This window comes from Panonychus citri, unplaced genomic scaffold, assembly GCF_014898815.1.
Source record: "Panonychus citri isolate SS breed McGregor unplaced genomic scaffold, ASM1489881v1 Contig00011, whole genome shotgun sequence".
Taxonomy (NCBI): domain Eukaryota; kingdom Metazoa; phylum Arthropoda; class Arachnida; order Trombidiformes; family Tetranychidae; genus Panonychus; species Panonychus citri.
In genome coordinates, this window is record NW_026515416.1 from 837,866 (window position 1) to 865,242 (window position 27,377).

Below are 27,377 nucleotides of genomic sequence, written 5' to 3' on the forward strand. Positions count from 1 at the left end.
TTAAATTGATTGAGAATCGTTAATTGTAACCATTTCTCTAATTTTAAAAAGTTTCCTCGACTTTTTGTTAGTTAGAACTTTTAATCTATCGAATTTGTTTTATCATCTTAATCTCTTTTATCTATTAAGTTTATCATGAGAAAAATTAATAAAATCAATTTAATCACTTTGAGAAGTTGAGAGAAAACTTTTATTTACATTTGTTTTTAGAGAATTAAAAAAATCCATCAACAATTAAGAGATAAAATTAAATTTAATCATCAGTTTGTTAAAATTTCTCCATCAATTTGTTGATTGGAAATTAATTACAATCAAATGTTCATCTAGAAATTAAACTTATCAATTCATAGTGATTGATACTTTGTTTCATAATTACGAAGCCAAGATAATACTCATTACAATTAGATAATAATTAATCAATGAAAGAACTCAAATTACAACAAAAGAAAAAGATACTTTTTACCTGAGTATCTTATTCTTAATTCAGTTAACATGTAACAAATAGATATTGATACCTGATGGATTGTATCAAAATCGAGGATGAAAATGTAAACAAACATTTTTTTATTTCTCCAGAAAAAAGTGATTAATATTTGTTTCTAATTACAATTTAGAGAAATTTTTCTTTATCAATTTAATTCTAATCGATAATCTGTTAAGTCGGAACATTGGGACTAATTTAGTTGATAAAACAATCGACCGATTAAATTGTATCAATGACATTTCCTTGGAGATGAAAATATCTTAAGTGTTTTCCTTTTTTTTTTATCTTATACATTTGATTTTCACTTGATCAACCAACAATTAGAGTTAAATTGTCCTCCGTTCTTTCAGTTAATTTGGTTCAAATTCTACTCCACAGTTGATTGTTTCTTCATCTTCATCTTTTTTTTTGTGACCTGATTAATATTCCAAATGCTGAACAAAATGTTATCGTCTTCGACTCCCGATGAATCTGTTCCCCTTATTTCTGGGCCTCCATTGCGACGGAGGGAAAATCGGAGTTTTATGGGTTCGTGTTTTATTTTAATCGCTGGAATTTTAGTTCTATTCTATATGTATCGACTTCTAATTGGATACCAATCAGATGTTACATGTTCATCACCGAAATACGATTATGATATTTTGGCTATTCGATGGACTCCATCTTTCTGTTCAACCCGAAAGTGTATCAATTTAACTGAAAACTGGGAAATTCACGGACTTTGGCCTAGTTGGTCAAATGGATCCGAAGGGCCTGAAGATTGTTGCTCCAAACCGACTTTCTTTGAAACTGAATTGAAAACAATTCTACCTCAATTATCTGTAAGTTATCAGTTAGATTGTTAATCATCTTGATCCATATTCACTGATTCTTATTACTCTCTCTCTCTCTCTCTCTCTCTCTCTCTCTCTCTCTCTCTTTCTCTTCAGGTTGATTGGCCTAATCAAATACCGACCAAAGATCAAGATAGTTTATGGAATCACGAGTGGTCCAAACATGGAACTTGTTCAACTTTATCCCGCTCGAAAAATGGACTTTTGAACTATTTTAATACTACTCTGGCCTTATTTCATCGATACCCGATACAATCTTGGCTTAATGAGGCCAAAATTAAACCAACACCAATCGATCAGAAATTTGCTTATACATTGGATGAGATTCATGAAGCAATTGAATCGAAAACAAATTCAACCATTTCAATTCATTGTACCAAATTAGGTGCGAAAATCAAATTACTTGATACAATTTATCTCTGTTTCAAATCACCATCCATGGAGTTAATATCCTGTCCAGCTGATCGATGCTATTCAGCTAAAAAAGTTATTCTACCTCAAAAGTAATCGATTAATCAACAATTAAGACTAACAATTTAATCCATCTGATCAATTTTACCAACACCATCAATTAATCTCGTTGGAAATAATCATCATCATTGACAAAGATAATCGGATATCATTGATAATTCATTTATTTGCATTTTTAATCCGATTCATAAATAGATTTACAATTTAATTTAATCAAATCAATTGAAATATTTCTATATGATATTAATTGTAAACTTCTAATAAGCATTTAATCAACTTTGCAAATTTAACTTTCAATGACAATTTTTTGATTTTACAATCAATTTTGACCAATCTACTGTTCATATACATGTAATATTATTAACTGAATCAATTTAATCAACTGATTAACTCCCTTTCCTATTGAAGGGAAGCTAAAATCAATAATTGAAATACTTTGATTGACAAAATGACTTTAAATTGTTGTTACAATTATTGTCAACTGCATTTAAATTGTGTCCAAATGTAAAAAGTTAATCATTTGTATCCGTTTGATTTGTTAATCATCAAATATTACCAATCAACTGACACAAAATTAGAGTCAAATTGTTAACAATCAAAAACAAACAATCAATGATATTAATAATAACTGACCGATATTAATAAACTTTTTCGTTTGGTAAACAATCAATTTACAATTAATGATCAACTTGATATAAAATATGATACACACAGAAATCAAATAAATTGGTAACAATATAATCACACAATTAAATTATTTTTAGGTTGACAAATTAAACAAGTTATTCAAGATTGTCATTAATTGGGCTGGTCAATTGTCCGAAATGGTAAATTTGAGTTTATAAAATGTACCAACTTTCAAACGATTTCAATCGCAACAATCAGTGAGAGTTAATTGTCACCATCAACACAATCAATTTTCACATAAAATTAAAATCTAACCATGGAAATCAAATCATCATCAACTAATTACTTTAATCATCAACCAATCGCAATGAAACTGTGTATAAAACTCATGATACTTTGGTTTGTGTTAAATGTTTGGTTTAATTGTGTTAATTGTGATTATAATTTACACCATTTTAAATTGTCCCATCGGGATAAGATTAAATTGGCCAAGAAAATTGGAACTGCTCTGTTAATTGCTGTTAAAAATAAACGATTAATGATCCCATTGCCATTACCATTACCAGTACCGATTCCGTAAGTTAATTGTTGACTAAATTACCTAAAAATTTACCTAATTAACTGATTGTTTGTCTATCAGAATTTTTAAAACCTATCAAGCAGTAATTCATGATCCATTGTTATTCAAACATCAAGCAATTAAACACGTTATTGGTAAACACTTGGGATGATTAAGGAAAATGATCAACAACAATCAACTGATTCAATTGTAAATTGTATGTATTGTTTTTTCAATTAAATTTTATTCCTTTCATTGATTAATTTTGTCAATTTGATTGATATTGAAAATACACCGACGTGTAAACGTATTGATTGAAATTAAAACAATTTACAATCATTTAGTTTTACAATTAAAAGTCAATGGTATATGATAAGTATACAGATGAAGTCTTTACAGTTGTTTCATTAAAAGTTGACACAATTAACAAATTGTTTGATTTACACAATTGATATGGTTATTGATAGTTCTTGGCTTATTATTAGAAGTGTTGATTAGTAAACAATTAGAAGAGAGTTAAATATTGTCCTTAGAAAAGTGTATAAACCTTTGGTTAATTGTATGAATACCAAGAGTCAAATATTAAAAATTAACTAATTGTCACTGTGATTGGATGTTGATGATTGTGAAAATTTAATGACAATTGTGATCAACAAATCCATTGGGAGCGGAAAATTGGACTTAACGTCCATAACCATAGCCATTGCCCATTCCATATCCAGTACCACCGCCCATACCACCGCCCATGCCTGTGATTTAAATCAATTAGAAGATGAGTTAATCAATAACAATTAGCGAAACAATTTGGAAAATTAGATTTAGATTTAGATTCAAAATGTTTTCAATGGTTTTGGGGAAACTTTTTACTCACCGCCGCCTAATCCTCCGCCGCCACCCATTCCGTAGCCCATTCCGCCGCCCATTCCACCACCCATGCCTCCACCCATACCACCGCCCATTCCGTAGCCCATTCCGGTTCCCATTCCGTAACCACCACCGATTCCGGGCAGAATTCCGATCTGTCTATTGAATCGAGGTAAAACTTTCGCTTGGGTGAAGACAAACATGACAGAGATTAAGGTGAACAAGAAGACGAATGATTTTAGCGAAGCCATTTTCTTTTTCTGGTCAATTGTTTACTGGACAATAAGATGGAATACACTGTTAATTAAACTAATTAGAAAGTCTGATCAGGTAGAATTAAACAATTTAGAAGAAAAATTGAAACAATTAGAAAGTAGAACAAGTAACAATTAGGTAAACACACAAAGAATATGAAATCTACAAGTGAACTGATATTCTTTTTATAAATGGAACAGTTTTTGATTCTTTTCTTTTCTTTCTTCTAGAACGTCACCAGAGTAAAAGAAAAAAGCTTGACCATTGGTCAGAAACTAGTTTCAAATACTTTCACCTTTAGATGACCTTTTGAGGACAAAGAGCAAAAGAAGACACAAAAATTTTAAACGAGCAACAACATTGCAAGTGATTGGTCAGGAAAAAGAAGAAAAAAAAGTTTCATCATATCTCTCTCTCTCTCTCTTTCTCTTTCTCTCTCAAGGGAACTAATTATTGACCTTAACTTGAGGTCATCGGTCAGGTAATTAAACATGATTAGTCTAAAAAAAGATCCAATGATTTTCAATTGTAAGTCAACAATTGATCACGAAAAATTTGCTTGACTCTGTTATCGAGTTTCCAACAATTAAAGATAAACTTTTTCATCGATAGCAATTTAATAAATGTAATCAAACTTGATTATGCTAATCAATTGGCTAATATTTTACCAATAATTATGTTAACAATTAAGTTAAATAGTGATAACAATTAACTTTAAGTGGAAATTAACTTGAAAAATTGAATGTTACTCTTATCGGAATCAATCTGATTTCTTGTTGATCAATTGAAGACAATTTAAATTGTTGGTATGAAATAAGGTAATAAATTGTACTTAAGGTAAGAATTAACTAATTGTTTAATTATTTTCCATTGTAATCTAATAACGAGCGGATAAAATTGATCAGAAAAACAAATTAAGGTCAATTAAAGTAACAAAAAAAAGTTAATGTTATGCTTTTTGTTTTGATTGTAACAATTTAGTGACCAAATTTTGGGCAATTAAATTTTGAACAATTTTTTATTGTGTTACGGGCGATACGTTAATCATTTAAGTGATTATAGAAGGTGATTAAAGTACTAACAATTAATAGCAACAACAATTGATTGATTTTACAAGAATTGAAAAGTTCGATACAATGAAAAAAAAACAATTAAGATTCAACAAGTTGATTGTCTCCTTGTATCTAAAATAATACATTTACAATTAGTGGGTAAAAATTAAGACGTTGATTAAAAGTTGATTTAGACGACAATTAAACAAGATAAGTAAACAATTATAATGAAAATTATCAATTCATTATAATTAAAAAAAAAATGTTATCAAAAAAAATTCAAGATAGTCTTTGATTGCATTAATTGTGTTTCGTTGATTGTTGGTGATGGGAAGGAAAAATTAATTTACAACATCTAATCATTGAGCTTTTGGTGATTAAATGATTAATTGTTGAACAATTGGTAGTAATTAAATGTCCAATAATTACTTGTTAATGACTATTGGTGAGGTTTAAGTGTTTGTATGAATGACCATTAATCTTTGTTGAGTAAATTTAATGGAAATCGATGAAGTTTATATTCAATTTACGAAAATTGTTAATTGTTGTTAACAATTTAAATTCGTTTGGTGTTAACGTTGATCAAATATTTGCAACAATGGGTGAGAAATTGTTTCTCATGGTGATGTCCATTTGCCGAACCATTTGATCGAGATTCTCTTTCACCTAAATTAACTTCTCTCGTGTAAATGTCCAAACCATATTGACCATCGTCCGAGAATTTACAGAAAAAGGTCACAATATCGTCTTGTACGTGAGTTGACACATATTTTAAAAGTTTCTTTTCTTCGACTCCGTTTTTATGAAGTGAGGCCATAAAATCGGTTAATGGTCGAGACATTCGAAATTGAATTTCCAAGGTTGGACCAGAGGCGAAGATTAATGCCTCTTGATGGGTTAAAGCGATCAGGCCAAAAAGTCGGGTCGCTTTCATGGGTCCCCATTCACCGGAGGCACAATCGGGCAGTGGTACCATTACTGTATCTAAACGGGAACAGATTATCTTGAACTTGCAAACAGATTTAAATTTCATTGGTTCACCGGTAAGATATTCTCGAGGTGTTGTTGCATTGGCAAAAATGTCCATTATAAATTGACCAAATGTCGGTGCATGGATCCGGAAGGAGACAATGTTATTTGAAACTGATTGCATCACATAGCGTTTGAGTGAACATCCTTCAAAAGTATCTGAACCTGCCGCTTCTGAGCCCGATTCACCACAGAATTTAAGATTATAATGGAAGATGAGAGAAGGGGACATTCGAGCTGGCATTCCAATTCTAACATTACCCGCTCCAGAGGAATCGGTGTGTAATACTGCTTTGGTTTCTTTATCATCGGGAAAGTATAACTGGTAACGGAAAAAAAGTGACCTCACAAAGGGTAACTCTTCAAACTCAACCAAAGTTAACGGATGTTTCAAGAGCTGCCAATCATGTTGAAGTGGATAAAATTCATAGATGAACTCTCTTGGATCGGTGAGAAAGTAATGGTCATCATATTCATATCGAAGAGAGTCCGATTTACCTCCTTTTGATACCGAACCAGGTCTTGGTACCTCTTTGGCATTAACTAAATGTCGAGCACCCCAATTACATTGAACAAAACGCCAACCACCGGCAACGTAAACGGCATTCCAAGAGTTACGGAATCGATTATCTTCAAATCGTATACCTGGTTGATAACCAGCTGATTTAGAGTATCCTTTGATGACTACACAATGAAGACCAGCGTAACTGTTGAATAATCAAATTATAAGTGAAAAAAAAAACAAAGATTTAGAACAAAAATTCAATAAGAAAGGCAAGTAAACAGACAATGTATCAAATCTAAGCATCTGATTGATTGTTGTTTGTGGTAAAAGAGAGAGAGAGAGAGAAAACTTTGTTTACAAAATGTAAATAACAGAAAGAAACTCAAATTGAGCCTTAAGGTAAACAAATGGGAATAACAAATAGTAAGTTGGTTTTAATGTTCTGTTGATAATCAGAATAAATTGTTGATGAAAGGTGATTAGTGACATTACCTGCAGAGTCTTTTGAATAGAACATGATAACTTTCAGTTCCATGTTTAATTCCTCTTAAAATGCCCATCGGCGTATCGGCATTTACATTATCGTCAAACTGCATTGTGTTCAAATTTTTAACGGTAATCCAACGGAATATGGCTCGAGCTTTCTCTATATCATTGTTACATGGACTAATCAATAATCGTACTAAATCGGTAAAAGTATGTTGATCTTCTCGGGCAACCTAATGACAAAAAAAAGAGAAGTACAATAAATTAAACTGTCAAAACTTGAATTCGCTCGCTAATTATCAAGTTGTTGTTATTGAGAGCGGTGAGAATCACTTACATTTATGGCTACCTCATCAATATGAGTAAATACTTTAGGATCGGTGTAAATCTCCGCCTTGGAAATGGATGGAGGGCATGGCGGTGGAGCTTGACTTGGGTAAATTGTTGGATTCATTTCTTCATTAATCAGTCTTCTTTCATCAATCGGATCAAGATTCTAGAGATAAATCAACATGGCAGAAGGAAAAAAAAGATACAAATATGATAAGGAAAGGAAAAGAATAGAATTAGTTGCCATGAATAACAATTTACTGATGAGAATTTTTCACCAAATTGGTTCTTTCAAACATTAATCTTCTTTGAACGTTACACTTTCTTAATTGTGTGACTGTTGATTCCCTTTAAACTTGAAATAGAAACTCATAGATATACAAATTAACATGTATTCCTATGATTAGTGTGAGTAAGACAAAAAGTAATCTTTCAAATCATTAATTACTTTGTCTCCTTTTTAACCTCGTTGTTATTGTTACTTTTTTTTCTTCTTCTTTTCTTACCTGATGATATTCAACCAACTTCTCGTTAATCAAGCTCATCATCTCTTTGCTTTGTTTGTCAACCAATTCGGCAGTTGCTTGTCTCTCCTGTTCAAGAAGCTTTCGGGTCAATGATTCCTTTTTCCGGTCCAACTTGATGGTCATATTTTTTTCAAGATCTTGTTTCTCTCGTTGTAATTTAAGTGTCATCGCTTTCTCGTCATCCGTGGAAAATTTTCGACTCTTTTTCATTGAAATTTCATGTTGAAATCGTGAGGTTAACCTTTCCAATTCTATCTCCCATTCCTCTTGGATCTGTTGACTAATGGTAACTTCCTCTTCCGCTCTTTTCTTAGCAAATTGCCGATACAAAGCATCTTCTTCAGCTCGATGTCGCATCTCAAGTTTCCGTTGAGTCTCTTCATCCTACAGAGAGAAAGAGAAAAACAAACGAAGAAAAAAAAGTTAATCAAAACAATTAAAAAATAGAAAACAAAAAATAGAAAACAATTAAGCCAAAATTTTTGGCCCAAAATTGAAACAATTGAATGAATTTCATTCAATGAAATGAGTCAACGGATTAAAAGGGTTAACCAAATTTAAAATTTTCTCAAAAAACGAAAGGCGGTCAATTCAATTTTCTAATCGATAACAATTAAGGTTAAATAACTTTAATTGTTTAATAGAAAACTTTTTTTTCTCAATCTAATTCAATTAACTATCTAATCAGATTAATCATTATCTTTAACCAAACCTTTTTAAATGATTGACAAATTAGTGCAAATTTAATCAACTTCAATTTAAACTTAACCCTTAACGAGTTGATGAATTTAAATTGCAACAATTAAAAGTTGTAAAAGTTTTCAATTTGTTTTAATTTTGTTTCTCTTTTTACTAATCATGTTCATATAATCAACTCATCCCTTCAATTAGATAATTTTTAATCTTAATCATTTATCATCTTGATGATAATAACTTGAATTACAATTTAAATGTTAACAATTTACTGATTGTTTCGTTTCTTAATCATGATAATGATGATGATGATTAGTATTGTAGTTGTAAATTGTTTTAAATCATCACCAATTTAAAGTCCAGTCAGATGAAATTAATGATAATCATCAATAAAGTGATTTAAGTTAATCGTCAACAAGAATTAAAAAATTAAATTCAACAAAAAAGCCTCACCTTTGATTAAGAAAAGTTTTAAATTGTTGAACAAACAGTTAACTGATTAAATCATAAATCTAAATGATGTTGTGTTACAATTAGTAAATCAAGAGGTAAGGCAACAATTTAAACATTGATTATCTTGATTTTATTCAACATCATCAATGAGCGATTTAAATTGTTGACTAATTATTTTTTTTTACCAAAACAATTTAAACTTTAAGATGATTTAAAATTAGAGGAAATGAAACAATTTAAAGTGTAGGAGTGATTTGGTATCATCTTCATCTTAATTATAATCACAATTAAGATTAATTTCTGGTTGTTTTTCATGTTTTAATTTCTTAAAATAATGACGAAAACAAAATTCTGCAACAATTAAGTTGATTACCATTAGTTAATCATTTTCAATTAAACATTAAATCAGCTAATTTTGTATCAGATTAAAATCAAATGGTTTAAATTGCCCAAAATTTAAACCTCAAATAAGTGGTTAGATTGATTTAGTTGTTTACTCTTGAATATAACTGAATTAACTTTAATTGTTGTTGTTTTGTCCTAATCACATACTCTGTTTAAGGTTAGACAATTTAACAGTATTTCCGGATCATTAAACTTTTCACTTTAATTGTCATCAAAATCAATCAATCATCAAGATCATCAAATTTTCATGATCATTAAATTGTTATCCTTTCAATAATCAGTAATCATTTGTTAAATTGTTGATGATTAAATTGATCTTGATAAAAAGTTTCCTCAATGATACTTATTGATTAACATTTCCTTTAAGTAATCAAATTGTTTGATTATCATTTTATGATTTCATTGTCTCTCAATTTAATTTGATTATTCAATTGTAAATGGTTAATCAGTTAATCACTAAATTTAAACTTCTTCCTCCATCTCTCTCAATACTAATTAACAATAATCATCAAAAGTGATCAGCAATTTAATAAATAATTACAAACAGAAAGTTATTTTTAAACAGTGACAGTTAATTGTAATTAGGTTAATTGATAAATAAAATTTTCAAAATCAAATTAAAGATTCAGCACAAAAACTAATAACCCAGTCAACCCAATTTTCTCGCGTTTCCAAAAGTTGAGTGTGCATTAGATTTCCTTCAAAAAGACCTGCGTGATTTCATGAAATTTTTTGCATTCCAATTTATTCTACGCGAAAAGTTTAACGAGTATGATTTTCATGATTTAATTTAATTTTCGAGAACATGTACACGTATTGGAACATCAAATTGTTAATTTTCGCGATACAAAAATTGATTTAAATTGGAATAATTCGAAATCATGTTAATAATAATCCAAATTGAAACTCGCGCTTTTTCGCGTTCGTGTCATGGAAACAAAAAAGAATTTTTTTAAATTCGCTTTTAAATTAGTATCTGGACGCGTCTTAATCAACATTTGTGATTAATTTGAATTATATTGTTTTTCATGGTAATTTTCTTGTTCGCTATCTAAATAATCATCATTTTTGTTTAATTGTGAGCACGAATCGTGAAGGAAAGTGAAATATCGATAATTTGTCCATTTTTTCGTTAAAAGGTAAGTTTTAATTTCATGTACACGTTCACGTCAAGCACCTTGTATTTAATGTCAACTCATTTCGCTTTCATTTTTTTTCTCTCAGATTACCTATCATCGTGATCATGGAAAGTCAACCTCTCGGAAAGAGAAAATCTGGCGCGATTAATCACCAGACTCACGAGATAAATTGTTTCAATTGTCATGACAAAGTCAAGGATGGTGTCTTTTACGTACATGAATGTTTCAGTATTTTCTGCTCCAAGTGTATCGTGAAAGATGAACATGTATGTATGAGCTGTGGAGAACCAGCCAGTAAATCTGACAGTGTGGAAATTCGTGTTACTCCACCATGTAAATTTCATGAACAAGGATGTAATGGAAATGCAATTTTCAAATGTTCTTGTATACCTGATGGATTTCTCTGTAATTTACATTTACTCGAGATACATTCAAGAATTTTGACAACTCCTTGTACACCTTTACAACTGGTTCGTGGACATGAAAAATTAACACTCAAGCCGTGCGATGAATGTAAAAAGTTTAGAAGCGAATTCATCACTCACGAGAATAAGCACCTTTGCTATTACTGTAGCAAGAACTCGAACGTGATCATGAAAGTGGAAGAAAAAGCTTTGAAGTCGATGATTGAAAAAGCTGAACGAGTTAAAAATATAATTCAATGTAAGATTTCAAAAGCTATTTCAGTCACAAATGATGTGTCCTCGATAATCGCGGAAGAAGATGAAAAAATTAATCAAGTGGTCAAGAAAATAAGAGAAAATCATGATGCCTTCATCGAATTTCACATGAACATGAAAGACATGTATGATGAAGAACGTAAAATTGCTGAAAATGTAAGTAAATTTGTAATCTGTTTATTCATGAACATGAACATTAACATGATTTTTTTTTCTATTTCAGGCAATCACAAACTTAACATCTGAGACTGGTAACCTCATCGAGATTTTTCGTTCGTTAACAACCGAAAAAGTTAAGCTCTTGGATTTCAAATCCGTGGAAAATCTGTTTGACAGGTACATGGGAAGTTTACCTTCGTGGCCTGTAACTCGCCAAAAGTTCATGTTCACGGACGCTGAGGGTAAACCAATTGATGGCTATGGACAAAGAGTCATGATTACTTATCCAGCTGAGTTTGGAGATTCAGATTCAACGGAAATTGATGATACAAATGTAGATGTTGAAGCTGTTGAAACAACTGTTGACAAAAACACGAAGACTCATGAACCTGTACCTGTTAAGTCTAGAATCATCATGAATCTTGAAAGTACACGACCTTCTTCAAGAGCAACGGAAAGTTCGTGTTCATCAGAACCCGTAGCTTCAACAAGTAAACAACATGCTCAAGATCATGAACACGATCCGATTTCAAAGACATTTGATTTAACTCCTCATCCGAACCAAAATTTTGCACATTCCATTGTTACAAGAGTCATCAGCCCGTTTCATGTTTGTATGACTATTCCAGAGTTTACCGAAAAAAGAATTGAAATCATCGACTATATTGACAAGCACTCGGAGATGTGGCAACCAGTTCTCCATCTTTATGTAGGCGCTAATGTAATTGTACAAGATCCTGGTATGAACACGAAACCATACAAGCGAGCGAAAGTTAAATACATTAATTACGAAGATGGATCTGTAAAAGTAAATTTACTTGATTATGGGTTCGACATCGTGAAAAAAGACATGGACATTGGATACTTGGTAGGTAAACACCCGAAAATGCCTACACAAGAATACGCATTTCGTGCAAAGCTGATTGGAATAAAGCCATTGTCTAACTTCTCCTTCCCGTCAACGGTCAAACGATGTGGAACAAGCTTCTTGAATTCATTGATCGAAAAACATGGAGCTCTCGTACATGTATCACGAATCGCTTGTGATCAAGAAAGTTTCATGTTTTGTCACATTAAAAGCAAATTCGATGGACAAGAACACGATTGGTCTAATATGCTGTTAGAAAGAGGAATGGCAATTGAATACACGGCGAACAATGGTTGTTATCTTCCAGACAGAAATTATTGTCATTTGTTTCATTCCGGAGCCTCTTGTCGTGGATCATGTTGGCGAGTACATGACTGTCCCTTCTGCTGGGAGCAACATTCATTGAAATATTGCAAGAAATTCGCGGACAAGGTAAATTCATGAACATGTTAAAAAATGAACAGAGCAACCATATTCAACATTTCAAGTTAGAATCAATATTCCATTAACATGTCACGTACGTGAACACGTTGATTAAGAACAAAATTTTCTCAAATTCATTTTTCATTACAAAGTTTTTCAATCAAGCCATTTATCTTTTATTTTACTATTTTCATTTTCATTCTTACAATCAAACATTATAATTACTATTCTGAATAAAATTTCATTTCAAGCATTTCAATTTCATGAACAAGAGTAAAATCAATTCATGTTAATCTTAAACAAAGTTTGATGACAAAAAATTCATTGTTACTTTTGTACATGAAAAGTTTAGTTATATTATTATTAATTTTGAGGTACGTGAAATTCATTTCGTGTTCACTAAATTCATGAAAATTAATCTTTTTAACTGTAACAACTCGTGAATTTATTGCTCCATCACAATTGAAATCTATTCCCCATGGTTCGGCACTAGTATCAAGTACATTAACCTCGAAAAAAATTTCATTTCCTACTTTGAGTATCCGATTAATTTGTTGAACATGTTCTCGAACCTCAATAAGTGAATTTACTCGTACATGTTTCAGGTCATATTTCCTTGTTGTATACAGAATTTTTTCTATTCTCACATGTTCAGCCTCCTTGATATCTGCTTGTTGATGATTATTTGACTGTAAAAATTGAAGTAACTTCGGGTCCATGATTTCAATATCATGAAAAGATGAAAATTGATTCACGTTCTTGTTAACGAAAAATTTCTCAGCGTTTGGGGAAAGGTTATCATAACAAAAAGCATATTCTTGAATTTTCGAGTTCAAATCGATCATGTACAAGTTCATCAAAGCTTGTGATGCATCAGTATATTTTCGCACTTTCTTTTTGATTTTTCCCATTTCATTTTCAGAAACAAATGCGGAAATAACGTGAGCAGGTCCAAGTTTCGCGACCGATTGTGGAAGATGAAGCAAAATGTGGGAATTATATGTGAGAAATTCAGCACCATATAGTTTTTCTAAATTTGAAACAAAATCGTGCAAAAGATTATCAGCAATAGCTATCATCTCGTTCGTGATTGGTTGGCTTTGCAATAGCACGATTGCTTGTGACAATTGTCCGAGATGTGCAATGTACTTGTACGGCAAAATTTTATCTAAAACAGGAACGAAAAAGTAGACTAAAAATGATGCGAACTCATTCGCCTTCCAGTCTTTATAATCGACGATTGAACGTGGAGGTCGTACATGTTCAGAAGTTACTTTTAAATTTCCAATACGTGAATCGATTAACCTCAACTTATCAGCCGAACCAATGTAAAATTGTTTCGTTTTCATGTCAGAATTGAACCAACCTCGTCTCATGATATCTTTCACGATTCCAAGATATACACTGTGCATCACGTCCACGCTTACACCCCAAACGATGTCAAATGACTCCAAGTAAATCAACGGACTTGTGTATTTGATATGTTCAGTTATGCTGATATCAAGTTCGTGTCCTTGTGAATGAAGAAGATATTCTATTTTTGTTCGCGAAAGTTCAAGCTTAGTTGATTTTGATATGTTAGGATATTTCATCGATCCACCTTCATTATTCCCTGCAACCCGACACCATTCACAGCCGAAGCGTGAATTATATTGTTTTACTCCAAGTACATGAGCCCGCATAGGAGCATCAGCAATTAGTGCAATTAATTTTACTCGTGATCGCTTATTTATGTTCGTGAACTTGCAAGTCCAATTAATTTGTTCGTTCTCCACTTTTTTCAGCTCCTCAACTAATGGATCCAAAATTGTCTTCGAAAGTTCGGGTTTCTTTTTCCCAACAAACAGGCATAACAGAATCGCAAATTTTCGTCTCATTTCCGAAGGTAACTCATTGATCAGCACGTAAAAAGGGTAAACAGTCATCCGAGAACTTTTTGAACCAGGAACCTCGTCCGTGAATAGTGTGAGCGTAATTGTCTCACTTTGTTTGACAGAACGAGCCAGAAATGAATCTCTTATGTCGTGTACATGATTATTGAAATCAACTTCTGGCTTGAAATACTTTGATATTGTAGGTAAAATATACAATAACTGTTGCTTCAATCCAAGCATCATGAAGTAACTACATGAAGATGTTTTTGGCTTCCACGAACGTCCATCACAGTTTATTAATGCGAAATCTTTTGGAGCACCAGAAAAAGGTCCGTGAGCGTGATTTCTTTTACAGATAAACCAATATTGTTTAGAAAGAATCATCGTCGATCTATTCCACAAAACTCTCGCGCTGGGTAACTGTAAACATAAGTTAAACCTTTCAAGTAATGCTCCTAATGCACGTACACAACCTTCCGTTTGTTTCTTTGTCAAATTGTTGTCACTTATCATCTTGAGGAGCACGAAATCTACGAATTTATCCTCTGATAACTGTTCAAGCCGGTTAGTATAAGTTCCAGGTTCATGTTCATGTTCACTTTCACTTTCAGGTTCATGATTTAATGAACTGTTCACGTTACTAACAGTTGATGCAGGCGAACTTTGTTGATTTAAATTATCAAAAAACTGATTTAAAAGTTGCTGACGATGTAAACGGAGTGCTCGATGGTTTGTACTTGCCGATATTCGTCTCATGATGCAAGAATAACATGGAAATCATAATTGAAAATCAAAACAAACCGTTACCATGGTGATTATCAAAAGATACTTTTAACTTCCTTTTCCTCAAGTACATGTGCCTTATCTGATTTTCAGGTTAAAGTGTTTGTGTGTTTTAGTATTGCTTTTATCATTTGTGATTTTGTTTTGATAATTTAATTTGTTTTATTTAATTCGTGAATTCATGAACCCGAAAGTAAAAAAAATCGCGAACCTCAAAGCAATGAAAACCAGGCAATCCAAGAACACGAAACCTCCCATCTCACGTACAAGAAAACATAATGTGAAAAATAAAAAAGTTAATCCCATGCAACAATCTTTGGTTAGATTTATCGAAGAAAAAAGTGTAACATCGTCTGTTTCTTCCACACCATCAGCACCAAACAGCCTCTTGAACTTGTTTCCTGAACATGCAAAAGAAGGTTACATCTATGTGCTTGTTCTCGGAATAGATAAAGATTTACGCGATATTAAACCAATGCTGCTGCTTGTGAAAAGAGATGAAAATGTCGAGAAGCAAGAAAATGGTGATTCTGTCTATATAAGATTCCGCGAATCTCATATTTGCTATATTGGTAAAATCGTCATGTCATCAGGTATTTTTGATTTAGCAAATCAATCGTGAACTCGATTTAATTTTCTTTCTTCATGTACAGAGAATCGAATTGCATTGGAAAAATCTCTTGCAAGTGTTAACGAGATGGTCGCGAAAACGGCAGCTAAAAGTGTTTATAAATGTGAAAAACTTATATCATCGATTACAAAGCCAGTTGTCACATTCAAACCCGAAAAGACAGATACTCGTTTCTTGTACTTGAATAGTTTACTTGGATGTGAACTAGATGAACAAAAAAGTCAAGAAATTTCAGGTAATGAACTCAATAACCACGAACAGGAAAAGAAAAGCAACCCGTTTTCTGACATTGATGATGAGTTTCTAATGAATGAATTGACTCAAGAAAGTTCAGCTTCACATGAGCATGACAAACCAGAAGAGTACACGATAACATCGGATGAAGCTGAAACAGAAAACATTCATGGAGCTAGAGAAAAGGTTAAAACGCGTCGTGTACATAACTTTTCTGATCCGATTCTTGTAGCAAAATTACGAGAAGAAAGAACTAAGCTGGACATGAATCTTGAAATGGAAATTTCAAGAGCAATGGATAAACTAAATGATATTATTCCAACTCTAGACGTAACCAATCAATTGACTCCTGTCGTGAAAAATATTTATAATCTTTGCGTTGCCATGAACAAGAAACTTAACAACACGAACGAGGCTAAAAGCAAGGATTTTGGAATACCACTTGATGAGAAGATCAATGTTTCTAAGATAATTGAAACAGTAAGTTAAACCTGAAACACGAACAATAGAAACACTAATTCTCATTCACGAACTCGTATAAAAATTCATAAATTATTCTAGAACCAATTGAATATTTCTGGTAAAATTTTTCTGCCACTAAAGGACTGGGATAAAGTGATTAAGGCGACGAAACCTTCATTGGTCGTTTCACGAATCGTGAGAATGTGTATTCCTTCCGAGTTGAAATTAAACTGTGAAATAAATGACAGACCAAATAAAAGCAATTTTATCTATCGTTTTGGCTCAGATAAACTCGAAGGTGACCAGCGGATGAAAGATGGTCAAGAGAAACTAGATATTCTTATTCGTGAGTTACTTTTCACCTCGATTTCATGATATAAAATTATAATCAACGTACTTTCATGTTCATTTCAGGTTATGCTCATCAAATTCAATACATGGACACAATGTCACTACAAAGTTATCGCGAAAGTATGGGTCAAATACAGAAAGCTCTATATGATTTCAATCGGACACGAACTGAAAAGAAACGCGTACAAGAGCTCGATAAAGATGAAGTTCAAGCAATTGAACAACCTCAATCTGATGAACCCATGAACGCGATCAGTATTTATTGAGTACTTTCACGGCTATTTAGCAATTAATTATCCATTTAAACTTTTCATATTCGTTATATTTCATAATCATTAGTAATCTATTTCGTTATTCTGTTTTCATTTCTAGATATCTATTTTCTCTAAATTCGATTTGCGTTTGTTTAATTTTATTTTTCATTTTGTTTTTTATTTACATGAATCTATTTTGATATAATTTTCTCAATAAAATTCTCGTACTAGTCCTCAATATCCCGTTCTCACATATTTGCGTATTTTCGTGTTCATGTACGTGGTTAACTGTAATCGCGAAATAGTTTTGTTGCGTTTAAACGCGTTCATGAATATAAATACTCCCCTGATGAAACTTGCGAACATAAAATTGCATCAGGATTTTCTTCGCGTAAAATCTGACACTTTCCTTCTTCGCGCGTTTTTAATGCGTTTGTGTAAAGGCTGACTGGGAACAATTCACAATAATAACAATATATTAACAATTAACAAATTAATTAACATTAACACTTTCATTAAATATTAGTAAAAAAAAAACACTCGTAATCATTAAATTGTGTTAATTGAAAATTACATCATTAATTGTTGAGTATTAAATCATTTGAGTAAAAGTTAAAATGAATTATATGAAAACAATTAATCAAATGAAAGAAATAAATAATTTTAATTACAATTGTAACTTTAACAACAATCAGTAAACAATTTTGTATTAGCATTAATCATTTGATTGTCTCGTTAATTGTCACAAATTAATCAACAACAACAACAAACAACAAACAACAAACAACAAACGATGAATTGAATAGTTTGGTGAATTAAATCAACATCCATTGACCATTTCCGGTCATTTCGTTTTCCGGATGCAGTTTATTATGAAAATTAATTCTTGAATAACAATTAACGATGATGAGATTCTGTGAATTGAACCTTGATCTTGAAAATTGAAGGCTCAAAGTATCTACATGATGAGAAAACTGAATATCCACCTCATCAGAGTGTAAGAACTAAATTTGAAACAGAAATGAGATCAGATAAATTCACTAACTACCGAGGGTTTGGTAAATTGTTGTTAGTTAATTAACTTGAGAGGAAAAAGATAATTGTTTCAAAAAAAAAAGGAACCATGATTAACTTTTATCTGTCTGTATGGTTATCATTCATCTCGGTTGATGAAAAATGAGCCAACTCATTGCAAAAGTTTACACTTTAATTTCCCGCTGATTGTTGATGATTTACTAAATTAACTAACTAGTTAGTTTGAAGGATTTAATTGGTAGGCATGGGTGGAAACTTAATTATAACAATCAACGAGAAAACAAAAAGTTTATCAGGAGAGAGAGAGAGAGAAAAAAACAAATAGTATTAATGAGTAACTGGATTAATTGTTAATTCAATTCCCAAGTGACTTAAAGTTTGTACTTTTTTTGTTCGTTACTACAATTAACTAACTAACGAACCAGTTTAATCAACTTTGAACACAATTCAAAAGTCGTAAACATGATTACGATTTGTGTTTTAATCACACAATCAACTGATTGTGTATTGAGAGTGTGGATAAAGATAGAGATTGATTAATTTGATATCGAAACTAAATTAAAAACTTTATCACCCAAACCTAATTATCAAATTTAATTTATATATAAATAACAATCTGATATTTAATTGGATCCATAATCAGTTAATTGGCAAAAGAAATTGTTGATCGGGAAAAAGTAATAAACTAAAAATTAAATCAATTGTTGACTAATGAAAAACTAACAAAGGAAAGTTAATTGTTACAAATCAATCACAATCACAATTAAACCATTGAATCAAAAAATATTATAACTTTCTAATTGTTCATAGCAATGATTAAATCTTAACTAATGTCAATCTAATATCAGAATCTCATGAAAATCAATTAAAGTGATTGAGAAAGTGAATCAAGTTTGTTTAATCATTTCTGATCTTTTCCCCATTAACAATAATCAATATATCAACAATTAAGAAATGATAATGATTAAGTTAATCAATGTTGTTGGTTCATCGTCAATAAATGAAAAGAAAAAGTTTAATCACTTTGATTGAACAGTTTTTTTTTCTGGCGATTTTAAGATCGCAATTAACTTGATGATAATGATTACAAATGGAAAGGTAAAGATAAAAAAGATGATTAAGATGATGACGATGATGATGATGATCCAATAATGATACTGATGATGATGAGAAAATGAAGATGAAGATGAAGATAACGTGTTACTATTTTTTATCATTTTCGATTTTTTTTCACCGATATTATATTTCCATCATCAGCATCATGTAACATGCTCGCTCTAAATAATGATAATAATCAAGGGAATAATTCACTTGATCAAGTAAATCAAAAGTAATCAAACTAATATAATAGTAAATCATAACCATTAACAATTTAAGTGAAGTATTATTATCAAAGAAAATCGGTAAATTGACAGATTAAGAAAACTTTTTTTTTCTCTTTTTCGAAGAAAAAAAAAGTTCGTTACTTGAACAATCAACTTTGTTCCAATTAATCTGAGCTAATCAGGTATAGATTGAAGATGATGTTAAGTGGTTAAAAAGAGAAATTAGATTGTTGACAATTAGAGAGAGAGAGGGGGGGAATCGATCGATTGTTTGTTTTCGAATGGAAATTTTTTTATCAACTCACCAGAAACTCCTCGATTTTGGCATCGTCGGCACCGTTCTTGTAGTTTCGTTGCAGTTTGGTCGCATTGATACCGTGTTGTATGTGAAGAGCGGAGGCATCGAAACGTCCGGCCATGTTTTCCCGGTTTCGGTGTTGTTCAGGTTCGTAGGGTTTAGGTGTGGACATCGCTGTCTTTATGCCCAAAGCTTCAACGTCAAATGTACCTTTACCACTACCACGAATCTGATCGTTGACAAGGTGATGAGGTTTAGGGATATTCAGAGCTTGTTTAATGCCCACCGATAGTCCGTCCAATTTACCTGGACCTGTTTTGGGTACGTGACTTTGACAATAAACCTAATGGTCAATAGATAAGTAAAAAAGATCACAGATAATTAATAAACTGATTTAATTCACTGGTGATTAACAAATGAATTCACTAAGTTTTTCAGCTCTTTGGGCTTGGGAACCTCAGGGACAAATACACACACACTAGATATACAAAGAAATACCTTGAATTTTGTTTTCTTTTTGTTGTTATCTTAATTGTAACTTACAATCAATTGATTTAATCGTTGGCGAGGATGATTATCACCATTTTGATGATAAATTTACGTGAGTTCTGTGTCTTAATTAGGAAAAAGAAAACAATTTTCGTAGGTTGATTTAAATTTCGAGTTTGCTTTTCTCTTTTTTTCCCTAACGATTTGACCTCGATTGAAACGCCATTTAAATTGCTGCCGTTTGTTTGGCTTTTTAAATAAATCGTAAGCACGATGATAAATGATTATAATGATAATCATCAGTATGATGATGAAGATTATTATTAATTCAAAGCATCATCATCAACGTTGATCATTAAATTAGATTCAATTGTATTCATTTGATATAAAACATGTTGGAAAAAAGTTTCTCCGGAAATTGTCATGTTGATTTGGTTAATTTGAATCGTAATCATTAAACAATCTAAATGCTAATTTGAATGGTGTTAATCAATGTGACCACAACAATCAACCTTTTATAATCTTAAATTGTTAACAGAAAGATAAATCTAATTAATTAAAGGATATGGTAAACAATTTAATTCAATTAACTAACCAGCAATTTATTTATACAATTTTAAAAATTGTAATACAAGTTGATCAACAAGAAGGAAAAAAAAAACTTAATCATATGTTCATGATTAATTAATTTGATTCAGTTTTACAGTCAATCAAATTAATAAGTCAACTCATCAATTTATTATTATTATAAATCAATTTACTATTAACTAACAATCATGTTAATCATTGATAATTATCATGATGAAAAAATCATGTACTTAAAGTTAATCATTGAGTGAAGACATTGACGATTATGATTACAACTATAACTACAGCAATTTACTAATTGTGGAGACAGAGAATTGATTTTTTTTTAAGAATCGAGACTTTCCATTTATAAATCTTCATAATCAAACAATAACAATTTACTAATCAGTTAACGAATTAGAATCAATGATCATCAAAATTTCGTGTTTCACGGTTTCGTCAAAATTTCCAAACAATTATCGGATTGATTACTATTCACGGAAAACTTTATTATTCAGACAACATGGTTTCCTCATCATCATCTTCATCTTCATCCTCATCCTCAACCTCATCTTCATCCTCATCCTCATCTTCATCTTCATCTTCCTCGTTATTATTAAACAATAAATTGTATTTTCTACAAACTCAAAGGTTGATTTGAGTAGAGAAGCAAAAAGACATTTATATTATCATCATGGTAATGATTAGAATTGATTGTTCAGGTTAGTAAACTAAATTGTCAAGATAATTTCTGTTCAATTGGCCTGATAGTGAGCACGTTTTGATTGTAAATTGTTAGTAGTTAGTTAAACAATTGGCTTGAATTGTAAATTCCAGTAGTAAATGTAAAGGGAAAAAACTATTGGAAGAAAAAATTTTCTTCCGTAACTTTAAATACGTTTTAAGTGTTGAGACGTTGTTGTTGTTGTTATTTTATTATTATCATGGCAATTTACTGATTATATTGTGACAATGATGATCATCATCATTATCATGATGATTATATTGCTGATGGTGTGGATGATGATTAGTATTTTACCTTTGTGATTGTGATTTTTGGTTAAAAATTTTTCCATTCCTATTGATTAGCAATATACTAACAGGTTGGTGACTTTAAGTTTAATCAATTGAACCAGAAACTTAAAAAATCAAAGTAATTAACGTTTGTGTACAACAATTAAAACTACAAGATGATTTTTACAACAAATTGATTGCTATTAAATTGTTCAAGTTGATTGTTTCTCTCATATTGATAACTGATTGTGATTTTTTTTTTCACCAGAAAACAAAAGTGAAAGTTGTTTAAATTGTTGTTACGCCATTTTGATTGTTAGGATTAAAGTTAAATCATAGGAAGTGGTAAAAAAACAAAGTTAATTTGTTGATTGTTATCATGATGATGATGACGATTATGTTGATAACAGTTTTAATTGTTGGGTGTGGTTAATAAGTTTTAATAACGGAAACTGTATATTTTTTAGGCTTGGTCAATGATAGCACAATGATGTTGGTTGTACAATTAACTTAATAGTGACAATCAGGATAAATTGTTTCAATTGTTATTCATTGAAAACACTTTGCAAGTTGATTTGAAGAAAAAAAAAAGTTAACTTTAAATCAAAGAGCAAAAAAAAAGACAATCCTTTTAATTGTTGTAATCATTGTGATCATCATGATTATCATCAGCATCAACATTAGTTATTAGTTAATTCAATTATCAACAGGTAACAATCAATTGATTATCTAACATTTCAATTTCTTAATTTATTGTTATCAACTTTATATAATCAAAGTGTAAACAAAAGTTAACAATAGTGTGACAGTAATTAACACCAACAATTAATGATACAATGTTGATGATAATGATGAAGGTGATTAGCATCATCATCATCAACATTGATTATAATATATAATTAACAATCATTATGATAAACAATAGTAATATCTTGAAATAAATGGTATTAATAATCAAGTTAATTGTAAGTTAATAATAAGGATCTTGTGTAAATTTAACAACAATTAACATTCAAACAGTTGAAATAAAAAAAGGATGAAAATGAATCAGAGTGAAGCAATTGAAACTAACGGTTAAGAGACATCATTATGATTATTATATTATTATGATTGACGATTAGCTTAATCATCATGATTAAGACACTAATCATTTACTATCATGATTATTGTTATTGTGGTTTTAAATGGCTTTCGATTAGTTCATGAGTGGGGGGATAATAAAGTTCTAACGAGTTCGAAAAGTTTTGGTTTGGAAAAAATTTTTTTTCTTCTTCTAATTCTTGAAACTCATATAACAACAATCAGTTAAATTGTTGATTAACAAAGTGTTTGATTCGATTGGTTTAATTTGATTGAACAATAAAGGATAAACATTTTTTCTCATCCTTTAATCATCATCAGTAAATTGTGTTGATCGTAAATCATCATCATAATAACAATTTAACTGATTCTTGTTATTGGTCCTGTTAACTTGATTTTCTGGATTAACTGTTAATCTAATTGTTTGTTAAGGTGTCAACTGATTACTGAATTAAATGATGATTAAATTTTTCTTTCAACGTTATTATCATTGAATGAAGATTATTATTAATGTTAATTGCTACAATTAAATCGTTTCGATGATAAATTAATTCATATCCATCGTTAGGTTGTTTTTTTTATATCGTAATGATTAAGATTCAATGATTTAATTGTTAACCATGAGAATCGATGGAAAGAAAAAGTTTTGAGAGATTTTTATTTTTATTTTTATTCTTAATCAGTTTGATTAATTGTTATTCCAACGTAATTATTTTATTAGATAGTTAACTGATTTGATGAACAATAAACAATTTAGTTTATTGATTGTAATTAGCAACAGATGATCAGAAACAATCAGTTAATTTCTGTTTTGCTTAGAGTTGTTATTTTCCAGGACAAGGTTAAATCATTGGCTTCCAAATTGAAAATTTTAATCATGATAATTATGATTCTCTGATTGTTGATTAAACTAAATTAGTGATTTACTTAACCTTAAATGCTTCCGGATTCAAGGTTATCAACATGATTATCACCGTTTGAGTTAATTGTTGTAATTTAATCATGTAAGTAGAGGAGGTTGTTGATTAAATTGCTGGACAACAATTAAAAACTGGATCAAAAATGGTTTCTAAGCATAACCAGATAATTAATTATCGTAAGGTTATTATTATTAAGAGATTAATTGTTAATTTTATGAACGTGATTTAAATGATGATGATGAATTAAATTTGTCTCAAATTGTAAATTTTATATCTTATAATCAGTAAATTGTTATTATCAGATTGATTAATAACCAACAACACCTACGATTTAATTGAATTGTAACAATCAACTTAATGAATCAATTGATTATCACACAATTTGTCTAAATTAAGTTCTGTTTTGTTAATTGTTAACAAAAAAAAAGATATTGATTGTAATTAATTTCTATTGACAGTTGAAATTACAATTAAGTAATCATAACACCAACAGTAAACTTGATTAATTGATTAAAAAGTTGATTCATTCCTGATTAATAAATGAACCAAATAATAATTACTTTTTTGTTCAACACAATCTAACTGATTAAAGTTAATTCAATTGTTAACTTTAATTGTTAACGATTGAAAAATTGACCAAAACTATCACGTATACAAAACTGATAATAATAATATATAATTGTTATTAGTTAATCATTGACTTGAGGGAAACAATCAAGATAATCCTGATGAATGTGACAATTAAGGATGAAGAAAATATTAATAACAATCAAGATTAATACAATCAAGTACTTAGTTAATTAAAAGGTAATTTGCTGACGATCATCATCAGGTTAAAGGTTAATCTTATATTACCTTCACTGATTGTTATGATACACAAATTGTTGTAATTTAATCTAATTATCCTTTATTGGATTAATTAAATTACAGGAATTAAAAAGGTAATCATATTATTATGTTACTTTTTTTGTAATAATATTTGCAAAGGAAACTCAAAGTGTCAACCTTGTTACTCCTACTATTGTATTATATCAATGATTGAAGTTGGTCAAATGCATATAAGCCTAAGTGTGTGTGTGTGTTTGTGTGGTGATAAAATTATCTTCATTATCATGATGATGATGATGATAATTATTCAAATTATATGATGATTATGATGATAATTAAAATATAACATGCAAAACAAAGGAGGAAACAAGAGGAAAACATGAGAGAGGGAAAAATAATATCTCATTTCTCAAGGAATGAGAATCTTAAATTTTATATGTATCATTACATGAGGAAGGGTCAGTTGATTAAGATGATGATGAGGATGATGATGATGATGATGTCTTTCAACCGGTTAGGATGATGTAGGTAAAAGGAGGGGGTGGATGATGAAGATAATTAGGAATTGAGAGCTGAAAGTTAAGTGTCCATTGAGAGTTCAATGTATTATTTACATTGGATAAGAACTTTTTTTTTCTCTTCTTCTTTTTGTCTTTTCCCTCATTCGATTGACCAATTTTCTCCAAATTTTGGTCAAAGGTTGAAGGGTTAATTAAGAAGAAGAGTTAATTGTTAATTACCTCTTTATCGTCATTGTCTTGTTGATTGTTGTAATAGGTTTTTAGGGTTAATTTGGTTCCACAATTAGCACACTTGAAACATCCTTGGTGGAAGAAGGTGAAATCTTTCAAAGGTCCGATCTTGTCCACTTGATAGACGACATGATTACACCTGAGGCAATGATTTTCGTACATACTGTTGACCATTTTACGAGCTGCGTTGTTTAAACTAATTGTTGTTGACATTAAATCATCAACTTAGAGTAGATTAATGATAATTAAATTGTTTTCGCAATAATTAGAAGAAGAAGGAAAGAAATTTAACAAAAAACAAAGGTTCGATTTTGATTGTCAATTGTTGCTCTTTGTTTTTCACTTAAACACTTTGGTGACAATTTAATTTAATATCTAATTCAATGGATCAATTGGTGATTGTTTAGTAAATCAATTGGAAAACATTTAAATTGTGATGATCAAGATGATTGTAAACAATTAATCACTCGTCTTGAGGATTGATTATCATGATGTTTACCACATGAAAACAAATGAAAACAAAACAAAAATTCAATCACTGAATTGGAGGGAAATTAAAATTGATTTTAACTCGTTTCACTGATCATGATTAGTAAATTTCCCTTACTAATTGATCAGTAATCAATTTTCACTCACAGATATAATTGAGAAAAAATAATTAATTGTAGTTTACTTTTAATTGAATGATTTGTAATGTGAAAAATACACAATTTAAAATGTCGCCTGGTTGTTGTTGTCAATTGAGATGGTTGGTTGATTGTTTCTCGGATGAGAAAATCGATTTATAATTAAATATATAAATTGTAACAATTAATGGTTACATTTACCCAGAGAATCAAAATGTAATCAATATAACAATCAGGTGATCAATTGGTGTTAACAAAACAAAATGATTTCAATCAAATGGACACAATTTGTTTACAATAACCAAAGGTGATGAACATTGGACAATCATGAAGATGATAATTACACAATTGAAGAGTGACCAGTGATCAGCAATTAATGAAAACAATCAAATTAACAGGAAAACAAATGATTTAACACTAAACTTTAATAAGATTTATCCAAAATTAAAGGAAAACAAGATGATTATTTTGAGATGGAGACAAATGATGATCCGAATTAAATTGTTATCACTTTCTTGGAGATTGATTAACTAAATTAAACTGATTGGAGATTATGATGAATGACAATTTGTTACGGATTTTTTTTTTGGGTTTTCTGGTTGATTCTGGTTGATTTTAACTTCACTACTAACATAAAACACTTTACAACAACCAAAAGGATTGGTCATCAATGAGATTTGACCATTTCTCAGGTAGATTTTGTTTTTCTTGCTTGTAATAATGATGAAAAAGAGAGGGAGATGATGATGAGGATGATGAAGATGAAGAAGATGGGTTAGGTTAGACAAAGAAAGAAAAATAATAGAGAAAAATTCTCAGGTTAAAGATTGGGACATAATTTCATCTCTACTCTTCTTTGAGGCCACAACAACAGCAACAGTTTTATGAGAAGAAGATGAAGAGAGAGAGAAAGAAAGAGAAAGAGAGAGAGAGAGAGGGATGATAAAGAAGATGAGAGAGAGAGAGAGATTGGGGAGTGGGGAGGGAAAAGCCTGACCTAACGTTGGATGAC

The 27,377-nt window shown here is 30.6% G+C and overlaps 5 protein-coding genes across 5 annotated transcripts; 3 read left to right on the forward strand and 2 right to left on the reverse strand.

The window, feature by feature from the left end:
- Positions 1-528: 528 nt before the first annotated feature.
- LOC128389793 (ribonuclease Oy-like) lies at positions 529-2,078 on the forward strand. The gene is made up of 2 exons (XM_053349425.1): positions 529-1,305; positions 1,414-2,078. The coding sequence occupies exons 1-2, from the start codon at positions 916-918 to the stop codon at positions 1,822-1,824; spliced, it is 801 nt and encodes a 266-aa protein (XP_053205400.1). The 5' UTR covers positions 529-915; the 3' UTR covers positions 1,825-2,078.
- Positions 2,079-3,198: 1,120 nt separating this feature from the next.
- LOC128389803 (uncharacterized) lies at positions 3,199-4,282 on the reverse strand. The gene is made up of 2 exons (XM_053349435.1): positions 3,846-4,282; positions 3,199-3,723 (listed from the first exon to the last, which is right to left on the reverse strand). Exons 1-2 carry the CDS (start codon positions 4,087-4,089, stop codon positions 3,656-3,658), a joined length of 312 nt encoding a protein of 103 aa, XP_053205410.1. The 5' UTR covers positions 4,090-4,282; the 3' UTR covers positions 3,199-3,655.
- Positions 4,283-4,925: 643 nt separating this feature from the next.
- Positions 4,926-27,242, reverse strand: LOC128389763 (hillarin-like). Its single transcript, XM_053349397.1, has 6 exons — positions 25,728-27,242; positions 20,097-20,432; positions 8,002-8,406; positions 7,503-7,661; positions 7,172-7,398; positions 4,926-6,881 (listed from the first exon to the last, which is right to left on the reverse strand). The coding sequence occupies exons 1-6, from the start codon at positions 25,950-25,952 to the stop codon at positions 5,702-5,704; spliced, it is 2,532 nt and encodes an 843-aa protein (XP_053205372.1). The 5' UTR covers positions 25,953-27,242; the 3' UTR covers positions 4,926-5,701.
- LOC128389774 (uncharacterized) lies at positions 10,869-12,890 on the forward strand. Its single transcript, XM_053349403.1, has 2 exons — positions 10,869-11,548; positions 11,616-12,890. Exons 1-2 carry the CDS (start codon positions 10,985-10,987, stop codon positions 12,861-12,863), a joined length of 1,812 nt encoding a protein of 603 aa, XP_053205378.1. The 5' UTR covers positions 10,869-10,984; the 3' UTR covers positions 12,864-12,890.
- LOC128389784 (uncharacterized) lies at positions 15,592-17,669 on the forward strand. The gene is made up of 4 exons (XM_053349413.1): positions 15,592-16,092; positions 16,153-16,844; positions 16,926-17,172; positions 17,241-17,669. The coding sequence occupies exons 1-4, from the start codon at positions 15,681-15,683 to the stop codon at positions 17,441-17,443; spliced, it is 1,554 nt and encodes a 517-aa protein (XP_053205388.1). The 5' UTR covers positions 15,592-15,680; the 3' UTR covers positions 17,444-17,669.
- Positions 27,243-27,377: the final 135 nt, after the last annotated feature.

What these genes read in the sequence shown, in the direction of transcription:
- LOC128389763 (XM_053349397.1), bottom strand. Translation starts at nt 25,952, where the DNA reads ATGTCAACAACAATTAGTTTAAACAACGCAGCTCGTAAAATGGTCAAC. An exon ending in TTGATGAGGTAGCCATAAAT is followed by an intron (nt 7,399 to 7,502) that starts GTAAGTGATTCT and finishes TTTTGTCATTAG; the next exon opens with GTTGCCCGAGAAGATCAACA. An exon ending in CTATTCAAAAGACTCTGCAG is followed by an intron (nt 6,882 to 7,171) that starts GTAATGTCACTA and finishes ATTATTCAACAG; the next exon opens with TTACGCTGGTCTTCATTGTG.
- LOC128389803 (XM_053349435.1), bottom strand. Translation starts at nt 4,089, where the DNA reads ATGGCTTCGCTAAAATCATTCGTCTTCTTGTTCACCTTAATCTCTGTC. An exon ending in CGGCGGAGGATTAGGCGGCG is followed by an intron (nt 3,724 to 3,845) that starts GTGAGTAAAAAG and finishes TTTAAATCACAG; the next exon opens with GCATGGGCGGTGGTATGGGC.
- LOC128389774 (XM_053349403.1), top strand. Translation starts at nt 10,985, where the DNA reads ATGAGCTGTGGAGAACCAGCCAGTAAATCTGACAGTGTGGAAATTCGT. An exon ending in AACGTAAAATTGCTGAAAAT is followed by an intron (nt 11,549 to 11,615) that starts GTAAGTAAATTT and finishes TTTCTATTTCAG; the next exon opens with GCAATCACAAACTTAACATC.
- LOC128389793 (XM_053349425.1), top strand. Translation starts at nt 916, where the DNA reads ATGCTGAACAAAATGTTATCGTCTTCGACTCCCGATGAATCTGTTCCC. An exon ending in CAATTCTACCTCAATTATCT is followed by an intron (nt 1,306 to 1,413) that starts GTAAGTTATCAG and finishes CTTTCTCTTCAG; the next exon opens with GTTGATTGGCCTAATCAAAT.
- LOC128389784 (XM_053349413.1), top strand. Translation starts at nt 15,681, where the DNA reads ATGAACCCGAAAGTAAAAAAAATCGCGAACCTCAAAGCAATGAAAACC. An exon ending in TAAAATCGTCATGTCATCAG is followed by an intron (nt 16,093 to 16,152) that starts GTATTTTTGATT and finishes CTTCATGTACAG; the next exon opens with AGAATCGAATTGCATTGGAA. An exon ending in GAAACTAGATATTCTTATTC is followed by an intron (nt 17,173 to 17,240) that starts GTGAGTTACTTT and finishes TGTTCATTTCAG; the next exon opens with GTTATGCTCATCAAATTCAA.